This window comes from Phalangium opilio, unplaced genomic scaffold (genome assembly GCF_054372755.1).
Source record: "Phalangium opilio isolate 3A_F unplaced genomic scaffold, DU_Popi_V2 ptg000086l_1, whole genome shotgun sequence".
Lineage (NCBI taxonomy): Eukaryota > Metazoa > Arthropoda > Arachnida > Opiliones > Phalangiidae > Phalangium > Phalangium opilio.
The window spans coordinates 437,984-459,900 of NW_028324191.1; the positions used below are offsets into that span (position 1 = coordinate 437,984).

The 21,917-nt window shown below is 37.0% G+C and overlaps 1 protein-coding gene and 8 non-coding genes across 9 annotated transcripts; all 9 read right to left on the minus strand.

Annotated features, from left to right (window-relative positions):
• Nucleotides 1-10,464: 10,464 nt before the first annotated feature.
• Nucleotides 10,465-10,537, minus strand: TRNAT-UGU (transfer RNA threonine (anticodon UGU)). Its single transcript has one exon. It is a non-coding gene; the product is annotated as a tRNA-Thr (tRNA).
• A 166-nt stretch (nt 10,538-10,703) lies between these two features.
• Nucleotides 10,704-10,776, minus strand: TRNAT-UGU (transfer RNA threonine (anticodon UGU)). Its single transcript has one exon. It is a non-coding gene; the product is annotated as a tRNA-Thr (tRNA).
• Nucleotides 10,777-11,669: 893 nt separating this feature from the next.
• Nucleotides 11,670-11,742, minus strand: TRNAT-UGU (transfer RNA threonine (anticodon UGU)). Its single transcript has one exon. It is a non-coding gene; the product is annotated as a tRNA-Thr (tRNA).
• Nucleotides 11,743-11,908: 166 nt separating this feature from the next.
• TRNAT-UGU (transfer RNA threonine (anticodon UGU)) lies at nt 11,909-11,981 on the minus strand. Its single transcript has one exon. It is a non-coding gene; the product is annotated as a tRNA-Thr (tRNA).
• A 405-nt stretch (nt 11,982-12,386) lies between these two features.
• TRNAT-UGU (transfer RNA threonine (anticodon UGU)) lies at nt 12,387-12,459 on the minus strand. The gene has a single exon. It is a non-coding gene; the product is annotated as a tRNA-Thr (tRNA).
• A 162-nt stretch (nt 12,460-12,621) lies between these two features.
• Nucleotides 12,622-12,694, minus strand: TRNAT-UGU (transfer RNA threonine (anticodon UGU)). The gene has a single exon. It is a non-coding gene; the product is annotated as a tRNA-Thr (tRNA).
• Nucleotides 12,695-13,577: 883 nt separating this feature from the next.
• Nucleotides 13,578-13,650, minus strand: TRNAT-UGU (transfer RNA threonine (anticodon UGU)). The gene has a single exon. It is a non-coding gene; the product is annotated as a tRNA-Thr (tRNA).
• A 647-nt stretch (nt 13,651-14,297) lies between these two features.
• TRNAS-UGA (transfer RNA serine (anticodon UGA)) lies at nt 14,298-14,370 on the minus strand. The gene has a single exon. It is a non-coding gene; the product is annotated as a tRNA-Ser (tRNA).
• A 1,886-nt stretch (nt 14,371-16,256) lies between these two features.
• LOC149650521 (uncharacterized) lies at nt 16,257-20,052 on the minus strand. The gene is made up of 9 exons (XM_089849124.1): nt 18,553-20,052; nt 18,105-18,247; nt 17,948-18,032; nt 17,692-17,890; nt 17,437-17,627; nt 17,200-17,365; nt 16,814-16,939; nt 16,647-16,738; nt 16,257-16,586 (listed from the first exon to the last, which is right to left on the minus strand). Exons 1-9 carry the CDS (start codon nt 19,036-19,038, stop codon nt 16,257-16,259), a joined length of 1,818 nt encoding a protein of 605 aa, XP_089705250.1. The 5' UTR covers nt 19,039-20,052.
• Nucleotides 20,053-21,917: the final 1,865 nt, after the last annotated feature.

Consider the following 21,917-nt stretch of genomic DNA (forward strand, 5'->3'; position numbering starts at 1 on the left):
TATATATATCCCAAAATTTGAAAAAAGCGGGCAAGAGAGGTACCCTTCACTTTAAACGTGAATATCAGCAAAGTTTCGAAAGATAATAGGAACAACTTTATTTTAAACGATTTAACTTTTTTTAAAGTTATTTACTGCCGATTAAAATAATTAAAAATAATTATATTTATTTAAATATTAAAGATAAACCTCTCAAGTACCGAAGTCGATAAATCATTGCCTCCTATATCTATCAAGGCCCGTGCATGGCGTTATATTTCCTACATTGCCTCCTGTATCCATCAAGGCCCGTGCTTTGCGATATATTTTTGAAAACAACAACCAAAATGGGAAGCTCCTCTCAGAACCATAATAATTTATTTTCTTTGTTATATGAAATGATTTATGGATAATATTTTCGGCAATTCGATTTGAATGGCTCTTTCTGATGTATCATTCTCTCAGCACTGTTCATAACGGACAGGAACGTAGAGATTCGAGACACTATGAATTACGATAGTGTTTCAAATCCTCTCTAATGAGGGCTTAACGGCTTGGAGTGAGTCGAAAGATAAATACACATCCAAATTTTTAGTTGTACCATGCGTACCACAATGTTGCCATACGTTTATTGAAGGATGCTTGGGTACTTGGTACAGACTGTTACGTATACCAAGTTTCCTAGCATCCAAGAATAAATAGGATTCATAGAAGCCAGTGTTAAGGGCATGTCATGGGTCAAGTCGTTAAATATATCGACGCAGTTAAATAGCTGATTGCATTATTTTATCCACTTTCTCATTGCGTTTCGAGTGGAAGTTCAACTTTGGCACCCCCAAAATTCGCTGTTGTCTGCTCGTTTTCCCCTTCCGCGTTTTTTCGTTATAAACTTATGATTTAACGAACTGTTAAGATAAAATTTCATATTTCCTAAGACAGATAAGCTTCTACTCCTTTCATCTTATTCCCAGTTAGATTTAACCTTGTTAAAATATAATCAGATGAATTTGAGTTACAATGTCGTAAAATCCTGCGCATACAGTTACCTAGGAGTGATAGAGATATTTTTACCGATTCCTAGAGATGTTAAGCTTAAGCGAAATTGTTTTACGTTTGAATAAAAATACCGCTTCCAGTAGTGGGTTTATAGTACTCCTTGTTTGTGTAAGATAAGTGTAGCTGTAGAGCGTAATGATAAACGCTTAAAAATATATTTTTTCAATAAAAACACCGCTTCCACTTGTGGATTTATACTCCTTGTTAGATTAGTGTAGGTGTAGAGAGTAATCATTATAAACGCTTGAAAATATATTTTCAAAAATGAAGAATATAGAACATTTATTTTGTATCAAAAAATATTTTGGTGCTAAGATTGCTTAGAGCCGTTAGAAAAATCCAAACGGCTAGGTATTGGTAAAAAAGACATGTGTAAGCTATTTGTAGATGAGATAATTGTTTTACATGTTTTAAATGAGACTAAAACTTCCACTATTGTGTCTAAAAAAGTGTTATTGGCAATGTATATTTTTAAAAATATAAACAAATGCTGTTTAGTTTATACGCCCCCTATTTGTGAAAGACCTTTTTTACGCACTTTTATCATTCTTTATTTGAATTTCAAAGGTAGTACTTCATAATTCAATCTTCCATAATAACTTTCTTCGGAAAATAATATTTCAAACGTTACAGAGTCTTGCAAGGGGATTGCTTTTGCGGATCTTTGTGAGTATTTAACTGAATAACAAAATGGAGGAAGATAATAATTTAAGTAAAGAGGAAATCAGGAAACGTAAAGCGAGGGAAAGAATGAGGGCAAAAAGGTCAGATCCTGAATTTAGGAAACGAGAAAATGAAAGGAGAAGAGTGTTAGCAGCTGAAAAAAAGGCTGTTTCGGGAACAGGTTCTAGCACACCCAATTTTGCTCCCACCGCGAGGCCAGTTGGCCATGATTCTGCGAAAGATGATGCATTAAATAAAAGCTTTATTGAAAGTACTGTAAGCGTAGGCATATCTATTAATGAGGAACCCAATAATGTACAAAATTATAATGCTAATATTAGTGAAATAATCGAGGGCGATGAATAAGTACCTTGTACGTCCCATGGTAATGTCTATCCCTTAGAAAGATTAAGAATCTTGAGACAAAATGAAGAATGCAGTAAGAGGGAGTCGCTAGGTAAGGGGAAAAAGCGAGAGAATGAGTCACATTGTGAAATTGAAAATCAGGGTGGTATATTTACCAAGAAATTAAAAAGGGTTGATGAAAGGTATAAAGCAAGCGAACGTGTAAGAAATCAGATAAGTAAGGCTACTGAACGCCAAGATCCAAATTATAGGGAAAGAGAAAGTGTCAGAAACCAATTGTATAAGTCGGCTAAACGCCAAGATACCGAGTTTAGAGATGTTGAACGTGCTAGAAACCAGGCGGGTATGGCTGCTAAACGCAAAGATCCCGAGTATAGAGATGTTGAACGTGATAGAAACCAGGCTTGTAAGGCTGCTAAACGCCAAGATCCCGAGTTTAGAGATGTTGAACGTGCTAGAAACCAGACAGGTATGGCGGCTAAACGCCAAGATCCCGAGTATAGAGATGTTGAACGTGGTAGAAACCAGACGGGTAAGGCGGCTAAACGCCAAGATCCCGAGTATAGAGATGTTGAACGTGATAGAAACCAGGCTTGTAAGGCTGCTAAACGCCAAGATCCCGAGTTTAGAGATGTTGAACGTGCTAGAAACCAGACAGGTATGGCGGCTAAACGCCAAGATCCCGAGTATAGAGATGTTGAACGTGCTAGACAAAGATCTTCAGCCGCAGATAGGCGAGCAAACCCCTCCCTTATAGAGCAGACCTATTTTGATAGCATAAAAGATGGCCCAACGTGGCCGTGTGAAGGATGTTCAAATCTTTTTTTTTAAGTCATCTGGCACCATTGTAAAGTCCATTGATTTTTTGTCAGTCCCTGGTATTGAACAAAGAGAGTTGAATGATGAAATATTTTTGTGTAGTACTTGTTTTAAAAGCGTTAAGAGAAAGCAAATTCCAAAATTTTCAAGGGAAAATGGATTTGTGTTTCCTGAAATACCTGCGCAATTAAGTAACATAAGTAATTTAGAAGAAAGAATGATATCACCACGAATACCATTCATGCAAATACGAAGGTTAGGGTGTGACCAACTACGTGGTATTAAAGGAAATGTGGTTAACGTCCCTATAAATGTAGAGTCCACCGCCTCGGATTTACCCAGGTTACCTCGAGACACGGATACTATTCAAATTGAGTTTATGAGAAGAATGCAGTATAACACACCCTATTTGTACGAAACTGTGAGACCCAAAGTCATTTTAGAGGCCCTGAACGTTCTGGTAAAAACGCCTTTGTATGTTAAACATGGAATTACCGTTAAGAGTGACATATTAGACCCCATTCCTGAAGAACTTGAATTTATTGTTGACGAAAATGACCGTCAGGTAAATCAAGTTGATGTATCAGGAGATAATCCAGTAGCGCCAATAAACGCAGAGAATGATAGCTATGATATGTGGAATGAACCCAACGAAAGTAGTTCGTTAACAGTTGGGAATCAAGACACATTATTAGTTTCTTTAAGTAATTTCTTGCCTAGTAATACCATGCATGTTAAGTTTGCTCCTGGTGAAGGTCAAACCCCAATGTCTTTACTCTTTGACGAGGATGCGGAAGAATTGTCATTCCCGAGCATTTACGTGGGTCAAAAAATGAACCTTAAGGTTAAGGGAAGTTTTGGTGATATTTTTAAATGGGAGCTTCGTAATATTGATAGGCGCTGTGCTAAAAATCCTTCGAAATTGTTTTACTCTTTTGTCAAATTGGAAACCTTGAAAGTTAGTCAATCTATACAGGTTTGCATGAGGAAAACTAAAAGAACAGATGGGTTGAATTATACTGCTGGACTTTTAGCCTCTGCAGGTTCTCTTGATGCTTTAATTAAGCAGGATGATGGTTTTAGGGTTTTAGAAAGACTACAGAGCTCGCCTTCTTATTGGCAACACAGACAAAAGGAATTGATGGGTATGATTAGACAGCTTGGTACGGCTACCTTTTTCATAACGTTTTCGGTTGCCGAAAGTAAATGGCCTGAGCTACTGAATATTTTGAGACTAACCTCTGGGCAGGAGAGTTTACCTAACGATGATATTAATAATTTAAGTTTTTCGGAAAGGGCAAAACTGATTCAGGATGATCCTGTTACTTGCGCTAGATATTTTGACCACCGTTTTCGGGCTTTGCTTAAGGCGTTACAGAAATTAGGTCCTCTTGGCGTTATAGAAGACTATTATTTTAGAGTTGAAATACAGCAAAGAGGTTCGCCCCACCAACATGGTTTGATTTGGATAAAAGATGCTCCAAAACTTAAAAATGATCTCTCAAATGTTAAGGAAGTAGAGGAATTTATTGATAATGTTATTTCTTGTGCTGCTGAGCACAATGACGAACATTTAGATTTGTTAACACTATTACAAATTCACAAACACACAACGACTTGTAGAAAGAAGGTCGATAATAATTCCGTTTGTCGTTTTGGAATCCCGTTTCCACCTATGCCCAGAACCATAATTTACGACCCTAGTTTAAGAGAGCTTGGTAGCGTACAGGAAGAACTCAGATGTAAGGCAAGGTCAAAGAGATTGTATGAGATGTTGCAATCGAAAGAAAAAGAGTTTTGGGTAGATAGTTTTGAGAAGTTGCTAGCTAAGTTGGGTTGGTCAGAAGTGGAATATATTTCTGCCGTTACTTATGACCTCAAAAGGAAAACAGTTTTGTTCAAAATACACCCTAAAGATACTAGAGTTAATCCTTACAATCCGTGCGCTTTGCGTCTTTGGCAGGCGAATATGGACATTCAATTCGTTCTTGATGCTTACGCACTGGTTATGTATATTGTATCATATATAGGAAAGTCTCAAAGAGGGATGTCTTTGCTTCTGCGCGAAGCTTCTAAACAGGCAAAAAATGATAAATGTTCAGTAAAACAGAAGTTGAAACTAATTGCTAATCAGTTCTTGAATGCCCACGAGGTAAGCGGCTTACTGTGGTTTACAAATTCCTGTGTCCAGGTGCAGTCGCGCCTGTGTTTTTATAAACACCAATGCCCCTGAAAATTGTGTACACATTCTTAAGAACTACCAGCAGACAGTAATGATGTTTTTGCCTCTGGGATGCTAGAACATTATGTTCAAAGGCCAGAGGAACTAGAGGCAATAACGTTAGCTCAATTTGGTGCCTGGTACGAATATTCCAAAGCCCGTAGAGTGACTAAAGCCGCCACGATCATGTTGATGAGGGAGAGAGCAATGAAGTTGAAGCTTGTGGTAAATGGCTGAAACTTAAAGATGAATCAGGGTTTATTAGGAAACGTGGCCGTGCTAAAATTATTAGGTACAGAAGATTCAATTTAGAAAAAGATCCCGATAACTTTTATCGTGAACAATTAATGTTGTTTAAGCCTTGGCGCGATGAAAGTAATGATATTTTGACAAAGGATATGAAATCAGAATATGAGCTTTGTCGCGAAACTATTAATGAAGTTAGGAAAGAATTTCACAATGAAATTGACGAAGAAGCCGTAGAACAGGCTGTAGCTGATTTTGAAAATGGAGAAATTCAAGTGGATGTTACTAATATCCAGCCTGAATTAGAACATAGAAATGAAGTTGATAGATCTTTAGCTATGGATGATTCCGATTTTTTAATTAATACGGTTCAAGAACCTGTAGGAAATATTAATAGAGAAATTATTGATGGCAATGCCGAAAATACTGTTGCTCCGTCAATTACCTTAATTAATGACTCTGAGTACAACGCCCTTCTTAGAAAATTGAATTCAAAACAAAGAGAGATATATTACCATGTTTTGTATCATGTAAAAAGCAAAGAAACTCCGTTGCGCCTCTTTGTTACAGGGGGCGCTGGTGTGGGGAAAAGTCTTTTGATTAGTGCTATATTTGAATCTGTGTCAAGGTTTTACAACAAACAGCCTGGGAGTAATCCATCGCAAGCGAAAGTAATCCGTTGCGCACCTACTGGCAAGGCTGCCTTTAACATAGGTGGGGCAACTTTGCACAGTACTTTTAGTTTACCCGTTAGCCAATTGTGGGAAGTATGACTCAAAATGATATTGATTTCTTTAGTAGTCTGGAGGTAACGCCTGAGCGTGTACCCCCAAAAGAAGCGATACATCTTTTCGCAACTAACGCGGAAGTAAACCAATTCAATCAAAATAAGCTTTTAAACATGAATACGGAAAAGGCTGTTTCGGTTTCAGTAGATGTTGTCAATGGTGATCTTAGTAGTGAAGTTAAAAATAACATACTTTCCCAAGTTGAAAATTTAGCAACGTCTGATACGTATGGTCTGCCCAAACAATTGACTCTTGCGTGTGGCGCGAGATATGATGACCAACAATGTTGACACCTCTGACGGACTAACTAATGGCGCGACCGGTTGGTTAAGAAAGATAGAGTACGGCACAAATAGGGTCGGGGATAAAATCCCGTTCAGGGTATGGATGGAGTTTGACGATCCCAAAGTTGGGAAAATGTTGAGGCAAAAATGTCATGGTTTATATTTGAATAGTAATATTAACGCTTCGTGGACGCCTGTTGAAAAGGTCATCAAGTCGTTTAATAGAAAATGAAGACAAAATAATGCCTCAGTTTCTAGGAAACAATTGCCTTTGGTTGTTTCTGAGGCCATTACGATACATAAAAGTCAGGGTGATACTTACTCCTCGGTAGTGGTTCATTGTAAGGCTACAAAAAAAAATTGAAAGAGCGCATTTATATGTGGCTTGTAGTAGAGCGAAAACCGCTTCCGGTTTATATATTGATGGAAAATTTAAAGTTCCTAATTCACCCAAAAACAACCTAGTAGAATTAGAACTTAAGAGGTTGCGAGACACAAAAAGCATCGAATTACCTTTCTTGCATGATCCCGTTTTCATTTATGTACATAACGTGCAGTCTTTAAATGCTCATTTAGAAGATGTTTTAGCAGACAATGTAATAATGCAAAGTCAAATGTTATGTTTTGTTGAAACGTGGAAAAAAGAGACGGACGATTTTAGAGTGCTATCTTTTAAGGAAGTAGGTGGTATTTACTTGCCAAGTACGGCACGCAGAGTTGCTTTTGGTTCGTCCATATATTTAAGAGACACGCCTGAAAACGAAGTTAAAGAGATAGATACTAGAGTTTTACGAAGCGACATTCCTGTTAGAAATTCTCACGTGGAACGTTGCTGGTTAGATGTTTACATAGAAGGAGAACTTATATCTGTGGTATTGTTGTACAAATCTCCCTTAGGAAGTTTGAGAACTGTGTTTGAGGACTTTAACCCTTTGTTTGACATGAAATATGATTCGTCTATTCCAACAGTTGTGGTTGGAGATTTCAATATTAACTTTTTAAAGAGCCAAACGGAACTGAGAATGTTCTTTGATTCATTTGGAATATCTCTTTTGCCGGGTCTAGAACAAAAGTATTCGACTGACTATCATTGTCAATTGGATTTGGCGTTTGGTAACCAAATTTTTCGAGACCGATACGAAGCATGTTATAGAGAGTCTTATTATTCTTACCACAAGGGTATTTGTATTTTTAAAAGAACATAGTTTGAAATAGAAAAATTTATTTAAAGCAAGGTGGAGCTCCAGTGCGCCCCGTATTGACGACCTTTCTATTGTACATTGGGTTTAGCTTGTTAGGGTAAGCTTCAGGTCCTCCCTTATGCATTAAGTCTCATTGTTACCTACCTACGGCATGGTAAAATGCTTATGTATATACAAGGTTAGGCATCATGGTAGGGGCGCCAATGGAGCCGCCTGTTGCTTTAAGGGTCTAAACTACGAGAAATAGGATTGGGACCCTTGGCTAAGAAACCCACATATGGCTTGGGATCCTGTACTAAGAAACCTACTTTAGGCTTGGGATCCTGTACTAAGAAACCTACTATAGACTTGGGATCCTGTACTAAGAAACCTACTTTAGGCTTGGGATTCTGTACTAAGAAACCCACTTTAGGCTTGGGATCCTGTACTAAGAGACCCACTTAAGGCTTGGGATCCTTGACTAAGAGACCCACTTAAGGCGGTCATATAAGTTTGGTATTAATCCATTTAAAAATATGGTATATTTTGTGAGTAACCTGGAGGATTGGCGTAGTTCATGAGTAGCCTAGAGGATTTGTGTAGTTAATGAATACCCTAGAGGTTATGCGTAGTTCATGAATAACCTAGAGGATATGCGTAGTTCATGAATGCCCTAGAGGATTGGAGTGATTCATGAGTAACCCTACAGCATTGGTTTAGTTCATGGGTAACCATGGAGGACAAGGTCAACGAAATTGTAAACAAGGTATGTAGTAGTGATAATTAGTTAATGGCACGGACGACAGATGGCGCTCTTAACCTTCTACCCCCAAAAATCGCTGTTGTCTGCTCGTTTTCCCCTTCCGCGTTTTTCGTTATAAACTTAACTGTTAAGATAAAATTTCATATTTCCTAAGACAGAAAAGCTTCTGCTCCTTTCATCTTACTCCCAGTTAGATTTAACCTTGTTAAAACATAATCAGATAAATTTGAGTTACAATGTCGTAAAATCCTGTGCATACAGTTACCTAGGAGTGATAGAGACATTTTTAACGATGCCTAGAGATGATTAACTTAAGCGAAATTGTTTTACGTTTGAATAAAAATACCGCTTCCAGTAGTGGCTTTATAGTACTCCTTGTTTGTGTAAGATTAGTGAAGCTGTAGAGCGTAATCATGGTAAACGCTTAAAAATATATATTTTCAATAAAAACACCGCTTCCACTAGTGGATTTATACTCCTTGTGTTTGTGTAAGATTAGTGTAGATGTAGAGAGTAATCATTATAAACGCTTAAAAATATATTTTCAAAAATGGAAGAATATAGAACATTTATTTGTATCAAAAATATTTTGGTGCTAAGATTGCTTTAGAAAAATCCAAACGGCTAGGTATTGGTAAAAAAGACATGTGTAAGCTATTTGTAGATGAGATAATGTTTTACATGTTTTAAATGAGGCTAAAACGCCCACTATTGTGTCTAAAAAAGTGTTATTGGCAATGTATATTTTTTAAATATGACGGAATTGCGGTTGATATGATAGCGCCCTATTTGCGAAAAAACCATTTTTTAAACAGTTGAATCACTCTTTGATAGAATTTCAAGAGAAGAAGTTAAGCGTTAAATTTGCTCGATTAATATTGTTCGGAAAATAATATATTTAAGCGCTACGTATTACTGAAGGAGATTGATTTTGCCAATCTTTGTGAGTATTTAACTGTTTAATAATTATTTTGGTTAAGTGGGAGCCTAGCTTATGTGTGATTGGGTGGGTTGTGGCTTCCATGTTTTGGGGACATTTGCTTTTTGTGTGGCGAGGTGTGATTCAGCTTTGATATGGAGAAATGTTACAAATCATACTGGGGTAGACTAAGAATACGGTTGAGGTATAGCGAGAGAGTAGAGTTTCCACAGCAATTGAGAGATATTGAAAAGGCTTGAACAATTGACTATTTTAAAATTGAATTCCTGCACTTGGAAAGAATTAAAAAAAGCGATAGATGCATATATTTAGGTATTTAGATTGTTTAAGGGGTAGTGATAGTCATCTCCACTCGGAGAGGTAATATTTTGGCTTTCCCAACTTGTCAAAATTTAATAGCTACGAAAACTAGTTCTAGTAACATAACAGCTAGGCTCCGACGTGAATCGACCTCAAGATCTCCTGTTTACAAGACAGGCGCTTTAACCACTAATCCACGGAGCCCTGGTTCCGAAGCGAGAAGAATGCTGAATATTTCAGTAATTTTACTAAATTAACTCTTTCTCAGTTTTACCCTATTTATTGCATTAATGCATATCTCAAGCAACTATTATTTTTAGTTTTTCAAAATTTAATAGCTACGAAAACTAGTTTAAGTATAATAACAACGAGGCTCCGAAGAGAATCGAACACATGATCTCCTGTTTACGAGACAGGCGCTTTAACAACTACGCCGGGGAGCCCTGGTTCCGAAGCGAGATTAATGCTGAATATTTCAGTAATTTTACTAAATTAACTTCTTCGCAGTTTTACCCTATTGTTTGCATTAATGCATATCTTAAGCAACTATTATTTTTAGTTTTTCAAAATTTATTAGCTATGAAAACTAGTTCTAGTAACATAACAGCTAGGCTCCGACGAGAATCGAAATCGTGATCTCCTGTTTACAAGACAGGCGTTTTAATCACTAATCCACGGAGCCCTGGTTCCGAAGCGAGATTAATGCTGAATATTTCAGTAATTTTACTAAATTAACTTCTTCGCAGTCCTTCGCAGTTTTACCCTATTGTTCGCATATATGCATATCTCAAGCAACTATTATTTTTAGTTTTTCAAAATTTAATAGCTACGAAAACTAGTTCAAGTATCATAACAACGAGGCTCCGACGAGAATCGATTTCGTGATCTCCTGTTTACAAGACAGGCGTTTTAACCACTAAACCACGGAGCCCTGGTTCCGAAGCGAGAACAATGCTGAATATTTCAGTAATTTTACTAAATTAACTCATTCGCAGATTTACCCTATTGTTCGCATATATGCATATCTCAAGCAACTATTATTTTTAGTTTTTCAAAATTTAATAGCTACGAAAACTAGTTCTAGTAACATAACAGCTAGGCTCCGCCGAGAATCGAACTCAAGATCTCCTGTTTACAAGACAGGCGCTTTAACCACTAAACCACGGAGCCCTGGTTCCGAAGCGAGAAGAATGCTGAATATTTCAGTAATTTTACTAAATTAACTCCTTCGCAGTTTTACCCTATTGATCGCAAGTATGCACATCTCAAGCAACTATTATTTTTAGTTTTTCGAAATTTATTAGCTACGAAAACTAGTTCAAGTATCATAACAACGAGGCTCCGAAGAGAATCGAACTCATGATCTCCTGTTTACGAGACAGGCGCTTTAACAACTAAGCCGGGGAGCCCTGGTTCCAAAGCGAGAATAATGCTGAATATTTCAGTAATTTTACTAAATTAACTCTTTCTCAGTTTTACCCTATTTATTGCATTAATGCATATCTCAAGCAACTATTATTTTTAGTTTTTCAAAATTTAATAGCTACGAAAACTAGTTTAAGTATAATAACAACGAGGCTCCGAAGAGAATCGAACACATGATCTCCTGTTTACGAGACAGGCGCTTTAACAACTACGCCGGGGAGCCCTGGTTCCGAAGCGAGATTAATGCTGAATATTTCAGTAATTTTACTAAATTAACTTCTTCGCAGTTTTACCCTATTGTTTGCATTAATGCATATCTTAAGCAACTATTATTTTTAGTTTTTCAAAATTTATTAGCTACGAAAACTAGTTCTAGTAACATAACAGCTAGGCTCCGACGAGAATCGAAATCGTGATCTCCTGTTTACAAGACAGGCGTTTTAATCACTAATCCACGGAGCCCTGGTTCCGAAGCGAGATTAATGCTGAATATTTCAGTAATTTTACTAAATTAACTTCTTCGCAGTCCTTCGCAGTTTTACCCTATTGTTCGCATATATGCATATCTCAAGCAACTATTATTTTTAGTTTTTCAAAATTTAATAGCTACGAAAACTAGTTCAAGTATCATAACAACGAGGCTCCGACGAGAATCGATTTCGTGATCTCCTGTTTACAAGACAGGCGTTTTAACCACTAAACCACGGAGCCCTGGTTCCGAAGCGAGAACAATGCTGAATATTTCAGTAATTTTACTAAATTAACTCATTCGCAGATTTACCCTATTGTTCGCATATATGCATATCTCAAGCAACTATTATTTTTAGTTTTTCAAAATTTAATAGCTACGAAAACTAGTTCTAGTAACATAACAGCTAGGCTCCGCCGAGAATCGAACTCAAGATCTCCTGTTTACAAGACAGGCGCTTTAACCACTAAACCACGGAGCCCTGGTTCCGAAGCGAGAAGAATGCTGAATATTTCAGTAATTTTACTAAATTAACTCCTTCGCAGTTTTACCCTATTGATCGCAAGTATGCACATCTCAAGCAACTATTATTTTTAGTTTTTCGAAATTTATTAGCTACGAAAACTAGTTCAAGTATCATAACAACGAGGCTCCGAAGAGAATCGAACTCATGATCTCCTGTTTACGAGACAGGCGCTTTAACAACTAAGCCGGGGAGCCCTGGTTCCAAAGCGAGAATAATGCTGAATATTTCAGTAATTTTACTAAATTAACTCCTTCGCAGTTTTACCCTATTGTTCGCAAGTATGCACATCTCAAGCAACTATTATTTTTAGTTTTTCAAAATTTAATAGCTACGAAAACTAGTTCTAGTAACATAACAGCTTGGCTCCGACGAGAATCGAACTCGTGATCTCCTGTTTACAAGACAGGCGTTTTAACCACTAATCCACGGAGCCCTGGTTCCGAAGCGAGAAGAATGCTGAATATTTCAGTAATTTTACTAAATTAACTCCTTCGCAGTTTTACCCCATTGTTCGCAAGTATGCATATCTCAAGCAACTATTATTTTTTTTCAAAATTTAATAGCTACGAAAACTAGTTCAAGTATCATAACAACGAGGCTCCGACGAGAATCGAACTCGTGATCTCCTGTTTACAAGACAGGCGTTTTAACCACTAATCCACGGAGCCCTGGTTCCGAAGCGAGAAGAATGCTGAATATTTCAGTAATTTTACTAAATTAACTCCTTCGCAGTTTTACCCCATTGTTCGCAAGTATGCATATCTCAAGCAACTATTATTTTTAGTTTTTCAAAATTTATTAGCTACGAAAACTAGTTCTAGTAACATAACAGCAAGGCTCCTCCGAGAATCGAACTCAAGATCTCCTGTTTACAAGACAGGCGCTTTAACCACTAATCCACGGAGCCCTGGTTCCGAAGCGAGAAGAATGCTGAATATTTCAGTAATTTTAGTAAATTAACTCCTTTGCAGTTTTACCCTATTGTTCGCATATATGCATATCTCAAGCAACTATTATTTTTAGTTTTTCAAAATTTAATAGCTACGAAAACTAGTTTAAGTATCATAACAACGAGGCTCCGACGAGAATCGAACTCATGATCTCCTGTTAACGAGACAGGCGCTTTAAGAACTAAGCCGGGGAGCCCTGGTTCCGAAGCGAGATTAATGCTGAATATTTCAGTAATTTTACTAAATTAACTCCTTCGCAGTTTTACCCTATTGTTCGCATATATGCATATCTCAAGCAACTATTATTATTAGTTCTTCAAAATTTAAAAGCTACGAAAACAAGTTTAAGTATCATAACAACGAGGCTCCGAAGAGAATCGAACTCATGATCTCCTTTTTGCGAAACAGGCGCTTTAACAACTACGCCGGGGAGCCCTGGTTCCGAAGCGAGATTAATGCTGAATATTTCAGTAATTTTACTAAATTAACTCCTTCGCAGTTTTACCCTATTGTTCGCATATATGCATATCTCAAGCAACTATTATTTTTAGTTTTTCAAATTGTAAAAGCTACGAAAACTAGTTCTAGTAACATACCAGCTAGGCTCCGACGAGAATCGAACTCGTGATCTCCTGTTTACAAGACAGGCGCTTTAACCACTAAGCCACGGAGCCCTGGTTCCGAAGCGAGAAGAAAGCTGAATATTTCAGTAATTTTACTAAAATAACTTCTTCGCAGTTTTACCCTATTGTTTTTTGCATTAATGCATATCTCAAGCAACTATTATTTTTAGTTTTTCAAAATTTAATAGCTACGAAAACTAGTTCTAGTAACATAACAACGAGGCTCCGACGAGAATCGAAATCGTGATCTCCTGTTTACAAGAAAGGCGCTTTAGCCACTAAGCCACGGAGCCCTGGTTCCGGAGCGAGAAGAATGCTGAATATTTCAGTAATTTTACTAAATTAACTTCTTCGCACTTTTACCCTATTGTTTGCATTAATGCATATCTCAAGCAACTATTATTTTTAGTTTTTCAAAATTTAATAGCTACGAAAACTAGTTTAAGTATCATAACAACGAGGCTCCGCCGAGAATCGAACTCAAGATCTCCTGTTTACAAGAAAGGCGCTTTAGCCACTAAGCCACGGAGCTCTGGTTCCGAAGCGAGATTAATGCTGAATATTTCAGTAATTTTATTAAATTAACTCCTTCGCAGTTTTACCCTATTGTTCGCATATATGCATATCTCAAGCAACTATTATTTTTAGTTTTTCAAAATTTAATAGCTACGAAAACTAGTTCTTGTAACATAACAGCTAGGCTCCGACGAGAATCGAAATCGTGATCTCCTGTTTTCAAGAAAGGCGCTTTAGCCACTAAGCCACGGAGCCCTGGTACCGAAGCGAGAAGAATGCTGAATATTTCAGTAATTTTAGTAAATTAACTCCTTTGCAGTTTTACCCTATTGTTCGCATATATGCATATCTCAAGTAACTATTATTTTTCGTTTTTCAAAATTTAATAGCTACGAAAACTAGTTCTTGTAACATAACAGCTAGGCTCCGACGAGAATCGAAATCGTGATCTCCTGTTTACAAGAAAGGCGCTTTAGCCACTAAGCCACGGAGCCCTGGTACCGAAGCGAGAAGAATGCTGAATATTTCAGTAATTTTAGTAAATTAACTCCTTCGCAGTTTTACCCTATTGTTCGCATATATGCGTATCTCAAGTAACTATTAGTTTTCGTTTTTCAAAATTTAATAGCTACGAAAACTAGTTTAAGTATCATAACAACGAGGCTCCGACGAAAATCGAACTCATGATCTCCTGTTTACAAGACAGGCGCTTTAACAACTAAGCCTGGGAGCCCTGGTTCCAAAGCGAGAATAATGTTGAATATTTCAGTAATTTTACTAAATTAACTCCTTCGCAGTTTAACCAGTGATTTTTGTACTTCAGAAATGAACTTTTCTGAAACAATTTCCTGGCTCGAAGTAGTTGGAGAATGCGATGTTTCAGGTACTTGAGAAATGATTAAATCCATTTCATCCCCAGAGTAGCAAGGAAGAATTTTAGAGCACACTCGTTTCGGTGTTGTTGAAGATGTCGTAGATTGACACTCTGAATGCTTACGTTTTACTGGTGAAGCATAAACAAGACTTTGATTGCTTGGCTGGCGCCACAGTGAATTATATGGAGATCTTGTTGGCGGAAAATATATTGGTCTAGGCGCAGGTCCATACCCTTTCCGACTAAAAATTATTGTCAGATTCTTGACCTACTCTTCTAAGTTTATATTAAGGTAACAGCACCTTTTGATATTGTAAGCAGTATAAATTCGTCTGAGGTCCATGCTCATATTCCAAGAAAAAAATGTAGCGTGAATGGCAGACTTGTAATCAGCATTTGCTGTGTTATCTCCAGTTAAAAAAGGCTATCCGACGGCGGTCATCGCGGAGGAAGACGTAGGCCCAATCCAGAAGGGGATTCTAGGGGCGCTGGGCGGGATACCTTCGGGGAGCCCTATACCGCGCCTTGCGAATTCTACTCTTAAAAATGTTGGGTTGTTTTTGACCCAAAATGGGTCATTTTTTAACTCAAAGATGGGTCAGTATTTAACCGACCCAATTTTTGGGTTGTTGCTCATTGACCCAAGAAATAGTTGTCTAAATAACCCAATTTCGAGTAAATATAATCGATAACCCAACTTTGGGCGAAACCGTAACCACATTGTTGGTTAAATAATAACACCATATTTGGTTAAAAAAAAGCCCTAATCTGGGTTGATTTTAACGGTGACCCAATGATGGGCTAAACACTAACGCCAATTCTGGTTAAATAATAACACATATTTTTGTTAAAAAATCAACCCAAATTGGGTTTAATTTTAACGGTGACCCAATTTTAGGCTAAACTGTAACCCTAAATCAGGTTAAATCGTTACTTAAATTTATTTCCCCCCCCGCATATAAGATTTCTTCCCCGTATAATTCTCCCGTTTTTGCCACCTTTATTGCCTGTGCTACGCCCTGCCTTCCTGTTAACAAAATTATAGTATGCCACATCGCCACGTAGCCTGCGTGAAATTCTTCTAGTTAAAAATTCCAAACTTTTCCTTTCACGTTCTTTTTAATTAACGTCATTCTTGTTCAGTGCATCAGTTAAAAAACATTTTATTTTCTGAATATTATAAAAATAATTTTTAAACTGGATAAAAATTCGGTTTTTATCAACCTGATAAAAATATCTGTTTTTATCGCTTAGGAAAGTTTCATTTTTAGAGCTCATCACTATCATTTTCACTAAGGTGAAACCACTGCCTCAGAGAGCGTATGACATTGGTTATTTCTCCTGAATTTTTCCCATCAATTTGGAAGAATGAATCTTGTATAAGTTCCCATACGCGTTTGCATTTTGAGGGATAACTAAGATCCAGAACGTAAAACATCTTGAAGCACGCATCAACCGCCCGAAGTAGGGACGTTCGAAGGAAAGCAGTTTTTTCTACAACCACGTAGCACATTGTGGGGTGTAGGGCGTCTCCAAATGTAACTATGTGCGGTTCAGCCATCTTACATTTATCCAAGTAATCAGTTATGGTTCCATCCTGAAATATCAAAGTTTGTATTAACGTGGTAGATGAAGTCACATGCTACTGATTTATGACCGAGAACGATTGATAACTCTCTAAATGAGGCATATCAGAATACCAAAAGAACGATTGGGTAGAAATTATGAACTTTTCATTAAATTCAGGGCCTGAAGATAACTTTTAGTTGCGCGCGGCTAGTGTTTGGGTGCTAAACTTTGGTATAGTTAGAGAGAAATTTTTACCTGGACATTCATAATGAAGGAATTTTATATCTTCTTTTGAAGGTTTAACAGTGCGCTTGCCAATTTTGAAGGATGTACTTGGAATTAAGTAAGGTAAAGCCAGGAAAGCGGCATTCTCTAATTGATCTGCAAATGGGTTTAATTTAATTAACAAGGTTGTTACTCAATTTATATTAAAGGGAGGGTAAGCCCGTTATGTAGGGGCGGAGCCTCTAGTAAGCTTCTCTCTTGCATTTTGTCTTTGCCAAAGGCAGGAACCAATCAGAACTAATTTATTAGGTCTGATTGGTTCCTGCCTTTGGCAAGGACAAAACGCAAGAGAGAAACTTTCTAGAGGCTCCGCCCCTACATAACGAGCTTACGCTCCCTTTAAATAGACCCTTCACCAGCAGTTGCTTCTTCTCTTCCTTGAGCATCCAAATGCAATGTGATAAGAACGTTATCTTTTAGTTCCACAAGAGCATGTTCACGTATTTTAGCAGAATAGTCAGTCCAATTCATGACTAAATTTTCACATTGTTTAGGATAGAGTAGAGAAAAATCCTGTTCGAACTAAGGGGAACGCAATGGGTAGGAGAAGTTATCTACTATTGCAAACAACAAAACATTATGAACATATTTACCATGCCCGGAATGTCCTTTAGTCTTGGATACATTCGAAAAATATCTTCGACTGGTATTGCAGGGTTATTTTTAATCCATGTTTGTCTAATGGTAGCAGTTAACTTCATGTACTCTTTAACTTGCGCATATGGAACAGTGTTTTCTTTAAGCCAGTCTGTCATGGCTTCCATTTCGTCTTCATTAAAATTTTCTGAAAAAAATATGTGTATGTTTAAAGTAGGTTCTTAGAAAGCATTTTTCTCTAATTATCCTACCAGGGACCTCCACGGGTGGGTCTACGCTAGTCTCTTGTTGTTCTGTGGTTTTTGAAGATACGCTTGGGCTTTCGGTTTCAGATGCATGTTGCTTCTCTTCAAACGAAATACTTTTTTTTAAACGTTTCCTTACATTGCGAAGTCGTTCTTCTAAATATCCAGTGGCAGGACGCTTTTGTCCATGAGAAAACCACACGAGCTAATAAAGAGCAGTTATTTTTGGCAAATAGAAAGGACATCAAAAATCTAAAATTACATGGCCTTGTTTATCTCTGTCATCGAGCTTCGGAAACTCTTTCACAATGCTTTTCGATAGTTGAATCTTCAACTGTGCTGAAGGGCTATCAATAATTTGTTACTTAGGTGTGCAAGATCATATAAAAGCAAAAGTGAACCAAAAATATTAAACTTACTATTCCCCACATTTCTCAATTAAGTATGAGACCATAATTCTACATAATAGCCTTCTGGCTTTTAAAGTTACTGGACCTGAAGAAGACAATAGCGAGCAAAGCTCTTTCCCTTTTGGATGTTTGAGAACAACATTTTTCACATCCTTAAAAAATATTGTTTCAGGATTAAAATACATTTTAGATCAATTTAAATAATTTGTAGTACACGGATAAATATTGGTATGGCGAATAAATAAGGAAAAAAATAGAAGCGACACTGAATTTTCTCCCCATCTCTACGGCATAAGGGTGACACTTTGCGATGTGGGCGGGCATTATATTAAGCTTACGACGCTTGACCCATCGACATGTTAGGGTCGTCGCACATCTGTTAAGTATATCATAGCGGCACCACTGGGATTTCATTTGTCGCTTCTAGGCTTTTTCTAGTAAATTAGGTATCACTTACAAAGTTATAATTCGAACATATTGTTTTTGGAGTTATATCCACCGTACTTGGGCTTCTGTTTTGCGATGATTTTGGCGATATTGCTGATGAAATATCTCCATCCTTATTTTTCCTTGGTGATTTTCTTGATGGAGTGTTCAGATCGCAGCACTTTTTTGGTGATTTCTTTGACTGCGCGCCCATATCGAAGAGTTTTTTTGGAGATTTTTGTGGTTTTCTTGGTGATTTCATTGGAGTATTGCGATTTTTTCTTGGTGATTTTCTTGGCGGTGTTCCCCAATCAAATGGACTAGGCCTTTTGGGTGTGCCCCAATTCTTAGACACATGTTCACTACTTAAATTATTTTCCAACAAAATGTTCACATCGTCAGTGGGTAATTGATAAAGATTCTTAAGTCCATCTGTTGTTTCCATAGACTCATTTTCCTCAATCATATCGGACGTTGTTCTTGGAAATAAGAAGGCTTTTTGGTTAGAAATAGGCATACTTTGGCACAATTAAAAAACCGTCTTCATTAGTGCAAGGAGTACAATGTAATGGACTATAATCTTCTATCTCTTCAACAGATTTAAGGGATAGTTTAATTGGATTAGTTTCAGAAACATGATACGCATTGAAATGTCTTTTGTAGCACAAGGTTGCAAAATTTGAAATTACAAATGTGAAAGATTGCTGCCCATTTACAATGATATGTTCAATCCTTCCAAATACTGGTAAATCATTATCATCGGATACCGCTAACAGAACCACATATGTTGGTTTATAGACCACGCCGTTCTGTTTAACCCAGTTCGCACAGCCCACATCTTCATACAGTGTTACTCGTAATAGCTTGGCTACCTCTTCACCGTGATTCAAATTTGCCAAAAGGCTATTTAGGCAAGCACCAATTTCAGTTGCCCGTTCATCCAAAACTTTGCAATTTCTATTATTGAAAGCAAATCTGACTTGATGTCTGAATGCCAATGACTTGGTAATGTTTTTGAAATTGCATATCACGCGAGCATATTGCTTAAAAAAATTATGCTTTGCTTCGAAACGTATAACCCCTACCCTTGAAAGGGGGCCAATCATTTTAATGCAATCTACATAGTGAAGCATGAAATGGTGTTTTGGTTTTAAGGTGCGATCTGGAAACAAGCCCAGAAAATATTCGTGGTGATCGGATATTATTTGCGCAAGGTACGGAATATTGTGTTGATAAATTACTGGCGAAAAAATACTGTTAACGCATTCCACGAGCATAAGTAAAAGTTCATAAATTTCATGTTCTTTTGGGACCAGATCACCAATTAAGACCGGCAAGTATCGTAGCAGGCACCAAGACTGAGCCGCAGTTTGCCCTGTCGCGCCATCTGGGTTTCCCAACATATTTTTAGTGATAGCTGAGGGTTTATCCTTAATGTCAGGGCCGTATTTAAATAAGGATATTCTGGAATTCAAGTCTTCGAGCCTAAAGAGTTTTTCCCTAATTAGGCTGTTTAAAACTAATTTTATCTCTAGAGGCCCTACTCCTTCCAAGATATCATGCATAATATCAGGGACAAAATTTGAAACTACATGGAAATATTTTAGTTCATTTAACAAGCATCGTCTTTTAATACCAGTTTCGGAAGAGTTTTTTTTCATTACGTCATCTTCATAATTGACTTTATTCCGTAGTAAGTTTCGGTCGAGAGTAACTTGCTGGCCCATTTCATTTCTGTGTATCTTGCAAAAGCGGCACATGTAATTAGCCGTAAAACCCTCGACTAAACCTAGCATAGAATTCAGGCCAAGATTATCACCACACACTTGAGCTAAATATGCGTAAACTGTGCCCTGATATGAAGGTGTATCAATGTAGAAGCCATTTGTTTCGATCTCATTAAATTCAGCAACAATAACAGATACAATTGAATCCATTTTCTCATTTTTTAAATAAGCCGATTTGCAAAGTGCCAGTAAGTAGCAGTTGTTTAAACATGAGTTAAGTTTTGGTGGAAACCCTTTGATCGTGTAATAGAATCCAGTGACCTTGTGCAACCCCGTTTTTGAACCAAGTGGGTTTGTTACTTCAAATTCGTCAGAATACATCATTATAGGTATAAGAACCTTATTTTCATCGCACTGTACACCATTTTCTGCAGCCTGCATACCATCTTTAAAATCTCTTAATCCATCAGACTCAGAATTCATGTACTCCTTTGCTCTGTCAAAAACCCCTGGACTTTCTAAAATAACTTTGAGCATGCTTTTAAGAGGTATGAGTTGAAACTCTTGAGTGATCCTTTCATTTTGTTCGCTATTTTCATTTGCCTCAATGCCTCCAATTTTTATATCCTTCGGTGGAATTAAATGGCCGCTTTCTCTAAGACATTTATTTTGCAAGTACTCCGTATCAAAATATTGAAACAAATTTGAAATTTCGTCGAATTTTGATAGTATATTTTCCATGTCCTCATTGGTACCTTGATTAAGATTTTTGTGAACGATATCCTTCAAATAGGTTACTATCTCGCTAATTAAAACTTTTGTACTACCAACAACTGTTTGCACAGTTGTTGTTGTTATTCCAGGCGACGATTTAAGTCGGCAAATAAATTGAACAGTTATATTTTTAAGAATATCATAGCTCAAAGGATTATCTTCATTATCAGAATTATTATTTTCGTTCTCATTGGCCACTTCGTTTTCAGGACGAAATTGTTCTTCCGCTATTATAGGCGTTTGGTTAGAAATGTGATTTGAGCCTAAGGAATCCTGATGATTTTTATCCAGGTGCTTTTTTAGGGTACAGAAGTATGAATAAGACTGATTGCAGTTCTCTTCGGCACAATAAATAGGCCCAGCCCCATCATTTAACCCATGAAGATTACGATAATGATGAATTAATTGTCTGGAAGTTTGACCGACTTCCTTATTACATTTAAAACAAGTATAACCCATGGTTGGTTTTTCAAATATTTACAAATGTTTATATAGCTCTATTGAAGAGATAGTCAATATATTGCCTTCCTTTTCGCACAACTTACTCGGAGGCGGGTTTTATGACAACCAATTCTTTAGCAAACTTTTCTTTGAGTGTAGCATGAAATGAGAGAAACTTCGCTCTTGGACCAATGGGTGGAACAAGTTCCCTAACTAGATCAGGAGTAAGCAGCAGGAATGCGTCCTTGTCGATTTCATTATCTTTACAAAAAAATTAGCAATTAATGTGAACAAATAAATATTGAGCAGGAAATTACAATATAATAATAATAATATTAATTATTTATAATATATAATAATAATATAAAATAATAATATAAAATAATAATAATAATAATATTTCAAGCCAAATCTTTTAGTTTGGAGTAACTTTGGACCCTATATCCTCTAATAA